General features: G+C 36.4%; 1 protein-coding gene across 4 annotated transcripts in view; it reads right to left on the bottom strand.

Moving 5' to 3' along the window:
- taok3a (TAO kinase 3a) overlaps positions 1–9,430 on the bottom strand; it is a 116,576-nt gene that overhangs the window by 51,006 nt on the left and 56,140 nt on the right. For all 4 annotated transcript variants that reach the window (XM_072247955.1, XM_072247959.1, XM_072247956.1 and 1 more), the window contains exons 10-12: positions 6,975–7,068; positions 6,453–6,534; positions 1,617–1,784 (exon numbers count right to left, since the gene is read on the bottom strand). In XM_072247955.1, the coding sequence (XP_072104056.1) occupies positions 1,617–1,784; positions 6,453–6,534; positions 6,975–7,068 (344 nt within the window). The remainder of the gene's footprint in view (positions 1–1,616; positions 1,785–6,452; positions 6,535–6,974; positions 7,069–9,430) is intronic.

Raw genomic sequence — 9,430 nt, 5'->3', positions numbered from 1 at the left:
CTAACCTAATATTCAAGCTAAGTTTCGGTTTAGTTCGGTTCCGCAGGCACATCGTACATACCCAAGCATATATTTTTGTTGAAAGATCAAATGTTGTGACAAGTGGTGCCATTTGATTACATGGAAGGAACTGAGGTGCATCTCAGCTCATTTTGCTTCAGTATAGATGCACATTTTGACGAGACTACACAATAACAAAGATGGATCAGTTTAGGTTTGCAGTCCTCTTTCCTTCTGCCTGACTCTCCCCTTATGCAAAAATTAGGTCCATTTAGCCAGAGAGTGTTCAATTCATCATTCTACTATACATGTGGCATAAAAATTCAGGGATCAAAGTCGTTCCTTCTTTCTATATAGTCATACTTTATTGATCCCGGGGGAAATTGGTTTTCGTTACAGTTGCACCTTAAATAATTAAATAGTGATAAAACCATAAATAATTAAATAGTAATATGTAAATTATGCCAGGAAATAAGTCCAGGACCAGCCTATTGGTTCAGGGTGTCTGACCCTCCAAGGGAGGAGTTGAAAAGTTTGATGGCCACAGGCAGGAATGACTTCCTATGACGCTCTGTGTTGCATCTCGGTGGAATGAGTCTCTGGCTGAATGTACTCCTGTGCCCACCCAGTACATTATGTAGTGGATGGGAGACATTGACCAAGATGGCATGCAACTTGGACAGCATCCTCTTTTCAGACACCACCGTCAGATATACTGCATAACAGTAAAGCAAGCAGTTCATAACCTCCCAAATAATTAGGAATATCAAACATATTAATTAGGTACCACTTTACATCTATTGTTCATGTGCCAGACTCCAATTTAGTTTGCCCAATTGCACAAATGAATCTATTTTTTAAGTTCTGCAAATAGGGAGCAGTACTGAACAACAGCAATTTTTGACATTTCAGAATGTGAATTTTGAAATTCTTATTCAATCCTATCATGTTTAAGTCCATTCAAAAAAACTGTGGAGATTAAGCAAAACTGCTAGAAGGACCCAGTTCATTTGATCTTTAGTTGGTTATTTTCCTATAACAATCAAAAATGACTCATGAAAAGTCACTGCAGAGGTTAGGAGAACAAGTAGAGAATTGATGGTTGAGGTATGAGGTTTGAACCCTATGAATATGAGCTTGTAGACCTTGGTTAGGGTCATCTTTACAAATAATGCTGCAATTAGAGTCATAAAGCCATAAAAAAGCACAACACAGAAACAGGCCATTCGGTCTATTCGAAACATTTAAACTACCTACTCTCATCAACCTGCACCAGGACCATAGCCCTCCAAACCCCTACCATCCATGTACCTATCCAACTTCTCTTAAACGGTGACATCGAGCTCACATGCACCTCTTGTGCTGGCAGCTCATTTCACACTCTCATGACCCTCTGAATGAAGAAGGTTCCCCTCATATCCCCCTTAAACTTTTCATCTTTCATCCTTAACCCATGTCCTGCTTTATTTTATGGATGGTGCCATGTTATTAAAGCAGGAACTATATTTCAGGTCAGCATTTTCAGGGGGAACAAATACTTCAAACCAAAACACTTGTTTTCTTTTGCTCATTTATTTAGATTTGGAGCTATTATTTAGGCACATAATTCATCTTACCTCTTCTTCTTCTTGTGATTCTGTTGTTGGTCCATTGTGAGTTTCTTGAAAAAGGATCTTTTTCATTTTTCTATACTGAAGATTATCCAGCTCGCGAACTGCATCTTTTGTTCTTGCAATAAGGTCACAAAGAACTCTTTGTGGATGTTCTCGGCGTGCAAATTCATGCTGAAACAGAAAATTCAAATTATCAATACTAAAATATCTAATCAAATTTAATTATGTTATATAAATTAATATAAATTAATGTTGCATTATATAAAGAGATGTACAAGAACACTGGAAAATAATATTCAGGAAACAAGACCATTTTGGAAAGCAAATACCCCTGTAACATAAATAACAATGGTACTGTGCTTCATACACTGAAGTACATTGGAACTATAATCTCATAGTGTGACTAAACAACAGAACACACTTCCCATGTCTATAACAGGATTTTTATTCTTGTTAGGCATTTCACCATGCACTATGTAGTAAAATTCAAGATGTTCTCATTAAATATGTACTTTCCAGCCAGTGTAAGAAGCAAATTATCCAGTAAAATAAGGCAGCTATTAGAATATTTATGAACCTATGTAGGTTACTTGTATGCATTGCTGAAGAGGCTGTATGGGCAGCCTACCCATATTACAGATGCCCCTTTGTATTGTGGCATATGGAAAATATCACTAAAATGTCATTATATCGAAGTTCTACATGCTCACAGAACCTAAATATCAATTGATTATCTGAAGGAAGGCATGAAATGAAAACTTGGTCTTCTGTTAAAACCCAACGTTAAGAATCAATTGCTCACCAGCATTGTTAGTTCTATTTCCATATTCATAAATTTCAACTACCCACTTATGTGGTTTGAGAGAAAAATAGTTTCAACAACAATTGTGACTCTTTTCACGAAGAAAATTGTGAGCTGTTCATTCATAAGGTACGGAGGAAATTGTCTTCTTTTGTGAAAAGAATCAACTGGCAGGATACTTCTAAAGTAGGAAAACCAGGCTCAAGTTTTAAGTATCTTTGGGACCACCATGAAGTGCTTTCAATAAAGTGGAATGAACATTTATTGGAATGTTCGCAGAATCACCCAGATATAGTGATGAAATCAACATCTTGAGCCCTTAAGCAACAGACAATCAGTTGGTGGAAAGCCTTGGGTGAGCCAAAGGTGTTGCCACTGCACATATACTGATATCATTATTGCCAGAAACAGGGCTATACAGAATTACAAATATACGTATTTAGGCTTGCCCCAGGTTTGCATAGCTCCACAATGTTACACTTCCAATTAATTCATTAGGCTAGTCCATCACTGCAAGTGACACTTCATTCTCCCTGACATATCAACCCTCTGCCCTCTAACATTTCCAATTTTGACTACCCATCCACTGACTCCCACTCCACCACAGACAGGCTGACTCATTCTCTCTGCAGCAGGAACTTGTGTAAAAACAGAAAGGCAAAGGGAAGCATGTGCAGAGAAGGACTATCAGAGAATTGGAAATATTGATTACCCAGCTAGTTCTGGAAGACAATTTCAACCTGCCAATGAGCTATAGTTAATGTGCCATTCAGACTAATCCCTCAAGCTGCTTGGAGTGAGATGAAGCATGACCCCACCAGTAGATCATCAGTACTGAGCGTCACCTGCTCACTCCCTAATTCTTGTTAAGAAAGTTTTCTAATGGCTGTAAAGGGACACCAACTGATAATTAAAGAGGAGCCACAAGACAACACCCATACTTGTAGATGTAAAATAACTTAAGTGTTTATGGAACATAAACTGTTTTCGCTCTCTTTCTCAGGAATGAACACACTTAATGACTTTTAGAAATTGCTGCTATCAATTACAAGTCAACATTATCTTTCCACAATTTTGTCTTTTTTCTCTGCAACTCAGTTATAATGCTTTGAAGTCTGTTCCACAAGTTAGGTAGGGCCCAATGTTTAGTTAAATCGTGCAGAGCACAATCATCATGAGTGCCAGATGAAAGAACCAATGTAATGTTATAAATTCTCATGTTCACTACTTCTATCAAATTCATCCCAAATCTTTTAATAATAATTTGCCTGTTTTCCCCCTTTATTGTTTTATTTTGCAGACATTTTAAAAGCAATTGTATTAAATTTTTTTTCAATTTTAGGATAATTAAATGGACAATCAGGTACTAAACTTGTTCAACTATAAAGCAAAGATAAAAAAAATTAATTAACCTGCATTGGTAACTGACAAAAGACAGTCTAAACAATAATACTGTTATAAACAGGCAAAGGTAAGCATTCCCACAATAGATCAGATTTGTAAACTTGCCACATCTAGCTATGAACTCAGAATAGCTAACAGAAAGAAGATCCTCAACAATGGCAGGACCTAAGCAAATACAAATTGAAGCATTTGTTGCTGCCTTCAGTCAAAAGAGATAAATAGATGATCCATTTTGTATTCTTCCCAATATATCCATCACCACAGAAGACAACCACTTTGATTCACACTACCTAAGCTGACAGCAGTATATTAAATAAAGACTGGGATCAGATGATATGCCGCTTGTAGTAATGAACAGAACCAGACATGCTTCTAGCCACACTGTACCTGTACATATGTAACTGGCACTTACTTACCAGCAACATGCTCACTGATGCCAAGTCATGTTTCCCAAAGGCACTCAGCTTGCAATTTTGGACCAAACTTACACCAAAATGCTAAATTCCAGCTGTAAGCTGGGAGTGAAATTATGGTGACATTTGACTGTCTGCAGAGTGTGATATCAGTTATGAAAGGGACCTGAAGTCAATGAGCAACAGAGGGGAAAAATATCCAAGAATTGGCTCAAAAGGTGAAGCTTGTAGCTGATGATGGTCAATCAGCTCTGGACATCACTGCAGCAGTTCTCTTGGGGAGCATCATAGGCACAACCATGTTCAGCAATAATTTTCCTTGCATTACAAGGTCAAAAGTGGATCACCCATATAAATACTACCACTACAAGATCAAGACAGAATCTGAATATGCTGCAGCAAGTGACTCACCTCTTACCACTTTAGATCCTTTCCACTATCTACAAACCAGGAGTCTAATAGACTGCACTTCACATCTTGAAGTGCAAGGTTTGATTGCCAGTTTGAAGCTGATTTGACTTGTAACTCAACAACCCTCATAAACATTTATTCTCTCTGTGACTGCATTATATACCATGTACAGAAAATACTGCAGTTACTCAGCCAGGCCACACTGATAGCACCTTCTCAATCCATAATCTTTACTACAGAGGAGGATAAGAGTCAAGAAGGACAAGAGCAAGGACAAACAGCAGCAAGCATTTAAGAACTTTATCTGCTGGCTCCCCTCCATGTGACACACCAATCGAATTTGTAATCTCTATTCTTCACTCTAAATTCAAATCCTGGAACATCCCACTCAACAGCAGAAATGTACCAGTTCTAGGAAGATTCACCAACACCTTCTCAAGGGCAATTTGGGATGGGCAGTAAATGCTGGCCTCGCATTCTCTACAATTAATTAAAGAAAACACACAAAATGCATAGGTGTTGGGGGGGGGGGGATTACTAATTCTGTGAACCTACTGGCCATTAGCTATCTTCCATAAATATAAACTGGAGAGCTTAAAATAGAGACAAAAATAATGCTATAATGTTCCTTTCCAAAGGTTAAGTAAGTACGTGCAAATTAAACAATATTGTGTGCCGACTATGGAAAAAGTATAGCATAGTCAGTCAGTTTAATTATACACAAACTCCACCCTATGAACTGCAAGAAAGTGATTTAATTGTGTTCCACTTGACTGAAACAGAAGGTGCAAATCTCCCCAAATCCAAACACTTCTAATTCAAAATTCACTTCACCCTTTTTGATTTAAGTAATATTGAAATAATCTGAAATACTTGTGAAATCAGAGAAGTTAATCTCTCAATTAAGACACGTAGAATGGTTTCTGGCCTGGAAATTGACCACAAAATGATGGACAGTAAAGGCAGTTCAAGACGAAGAATGATTTTAAGAAGTGAATGGATGACACTGCTACCAATAATAGAATACTTTAGCCTTTAATGCAATTAGAACATGGAAGTGATAATCTGAATTTTAAAAAAGATGAGCATTAGCCAAAGTGCATGATAAATCTAGGAATAGTGTGTCATAAAAATAAGCAATAAGAGCTAATTAAATAAAAGACCCATTTTGACACTTGGATTCAGGAAAATAATGCAAAAATATATAATTTGATCACTTCTGAGGTTGGATGTGGAAGACAATTGGTCTGAACAGGCTCTTTCTGAAATTTATGAATAATATCGACTCTGAATTACATAAATATATGAAACCATAGACTCAGATTTAAAAATTGAATACATTGGAGAGTATCCACAGTATGCATAACAATACCAGTTTTGGCCCTTAAAACATTTAATTCAGAAATTCTACCAATTGAATGGAAATGTAAGCTCTGGTTACTATAATATTTATGATCTATTTTGAAAAATACCTGCTTAAAAAATAAATTGCTTCTCAATACTTTGGACATTGGCCCACACCCTGAATGTTAAAAGCTGAAGCTAACATTAAAGGTTCTAAACATTTTGATTTTAAGGGTCCTAAATATACTCGAGATAGCTTGGTTGCCTGATTAGTATTTATGGATCATGCCTTTCCAAAATACTAAAATACACTGACATTCAAGGGTGTGGTAAACCTTTAAATCAGAGCCAGGAAATCATTCAGAATACAATGGAACAATCATAGGACATTGAAGCAACAAAATAATCATGCACTGTTCATGAATTATTCCCAATTTCTTCTATCACTAATTAGTATTGGCTTACCCGCAAAAGCTCCAAAGATGTAGGTCTATCTTGGGGAATTTTCTGCAAGCAGTAATCTACGAAGTTTCGAAAAAATTGAGACCTGAAAAATAAATCAAAATTTAGAAGCTTTAATATCTATTTTCTGCAACTAATGCCTTTGAAGATAACTACTGCTTTCTAGAATCCATTTGTAGCATACAATTTTGATAGTTTTGTCAGTATTAAAAATCACAAATTAAAACTTTTGTATTCCCTATTATTATAAAAATATTATTCAAACTTTAAAAGAGAATAAGTCAAAAATTAAAATTAAAACCACATTTGCACTTAAAAAGAGTCACATTGACTACGAACCAAATTTTGACAAACACATCATTGATATTGAGTTGCAATTGTTAATTCATATATGTTAAAATGTATTGTTCAAACTACAATTACCAACACTGGAAAATCTGTAAGATACACAAATGCAATATTAATAAATGGTTACAAAATAATAGTCTGATTTAATAATTCTCTGTTTAATAAGTATGAATGTACCACTCATTTGATTGAAGTGTTGGTGATTCATTCTGGGCAATGTGATATAAGGCACTCATTGCATTCATGTTGAATAAAGGTGGCTTGCGTTCAGCTACCAAAAAAAAAAGGAAAATTGAGAACATGTTAAAAAGTTGTTTTATATCTACAGAAGACAAGTAATAAACCAACATGGATAACAACTGTCATCATAGGGAGTACTCCTATTTAAGATGACCTGTTCAACCTCGCAAAAAATCTATTCTATCGTAAACATGAGATGGTTATCAAGCACAAAAGATTATTAATGACCACATCTAATAAATATAATTGTTACTTTGTTTTTATTTAGAAGCTATATAAAGCCTTATATAACATTATGGCAATGAAATAATCTAAGCTGTGTCCCTTTCAAATGCAATCAAGTTTATGAAATGGGCATTTTAATGTTTAAACACAGGGTAATTACTAAAACATTAAAAGCAGTATAATTTGTAATATCAAGAGGGCCATGTCAGAGGTTAACAACACCGCTATAGAAAAAATGTTTCCTGGAAAGAAAGGATTGAGATCAGCCCAGTGACAAAATAGTTCTCATTTCTAAAAATGTAAGTTTTTCTAAAGTGAAAAGCATTCCCAGCATTATTTAGTTTCATATTTTCAGAAGTTGCTATGTTCTGCATGTTTCGTTCCACTTTTTCTCTCATTTTCTAACAGCCCTTTATCAATTACACAGCACCGAAAGCATTGTCTCCTGGACAACATTGGTCTCCACTGAACACAAATATTTCCTTTGTTCCCACCACTTCTCTCTGCAACTTAAAATACTTGAGTTTTCACACTTCTCCAGTTCAAAGTTCTACTGATCTTAAATCTTAACTCTGTCTCTCCACAAATGTTTTCTAATCTACTGAGCATTTCCAGAAGTGTTTTATTTCAGATTTTTAGCAGCTGCAGTTTTTTGCTTTTCTGATAAATTTGCTCCCTTGCGCTTTGCTCCCTGAGATGTAAAATGGATTAATTTTTCCACTATCCTATACAAGATCATTCAAGATTTACTTGTCCATGTTCCAAACCACTCCAAGTCCTATGCACACATCAGTGCAATGCTCACTGACCAACACCAAATTATGCAAGGTCATAGTTTTTTTAAGCGCACATCCTCCATTTTAAAAATCTCAATTATTGCCTTGGTTAATTTTTTTTGTTGCAATTGTCTCTAACACAAATTCTGCTCAGTTTGTACATCTTCAAACCAGGGCTTTTCTGCAGGTGCAATTTTAGAAACTATCATGGCCCACAACTGCCTGGACCGAAAACTCTGGGTTTTGACTTTGAGAGGCTAAAAGACTGCCAGTCTGGGAGTTGGAAGAGGCACTGCAGTACTGAGCACAGAGAGAGATCCATACACACACAAAGACCTAGGTCAGGCATTGGAAAAATAGTGGGCATGATGGGCTGCCTACAGAAATTTTGAGGAGCCAGCCTACTCTAGGGCTAGATTAGGCCGTGTGTTGATAATGCCCATCTTCCATTCTGTTCCGGAAAGGCCTTGCATTCCCATGTTCAACAATGGCTGAGGAAAGACTGCAGTTGCTCTGCAACGGGAGCCGGAAGACAACACTACTATTAGTAAGTATAAAATGTATTCAAAACAGCAGCAAGTATGTTTAAAAGTTTTTTCCATTCTTTCCCCTCGAAACAACAACATATAGTGTCATTTGAAAAAATAATGGCAACACACATCAAAGTTGCTGGTGAACGCAGCAGGCCAGGCAGCATCTGTGGGAAGAGGTGCAGTCAACGTTTCAGGCCGAGACCCTTCGTCAGGACTAACCAGCAACTTTGATGTGTGTTGCTTGAATTTCCAGCATCTGCAGAATTTCTGTTGTTTGCGTTTGAAAAAATAATGTTGCTATTGAAAATTTTGGTATTATTTTCCATCAATTTTAAATCATCACCTGTAAATCTGAGGCTTATTGTATAATTTAGGTAGGGTCTTGTTCCAACCTGCACTTTGTAAGGCATGAAAATGCCCGACGCAGGCCTCTCATGGTCTGAGTCAACATTCCCTCCCTCCCCTTGTTTATGAAGAGGCTTAAAACTTTTTGTTCTAATGTCTCCTTATTCCACTTGTGTATTTAGTTTCTTGATAATGCTCTTGCACCACACGAGGATATTAGTAATTGTTCTGCACAAATGCACAGACCTCCTAAAAGCAATCCAACCCAAGTCAAGGAACGAAAACAAATCACCAAGCTCTATAGTCCTTTGCTTTAAACAATTCTGCAACAGGACTTACTTCCCAGAGATTTCACTTAAGTGAACGTTCAAGGCTCCAAAGTTTTATTCTGGACAGTGGCACCATACTTAGACTATTGTTAAGAATAAAATAAACATAGGATACATTAGAAAATATTCAATTAATGTGAGATATTCCTCATCATTTTCTGATACTAAAATCCACCACTAAGCAC

Source organism: Mobula birostris, chromosome 31, assembly GCF_030028105.1.
Source record: "Mobula birostris isolate sMobBir1 chromosome 31, sMobBir1.hap1, whole genome shotgun sequence".
NCBI classification, from domain to species: domain Eukaryota; kingdom Metazoa; phylum Chordata; class Chondrichthyes; order Myliobatiformes; family Myliobatidae; genus Mobula; species Mobula birostris.
Note: the sequence above shows the minus strand (reverse complement) of the source record. Positions and strands in the feature narration are given on the sequence as shown.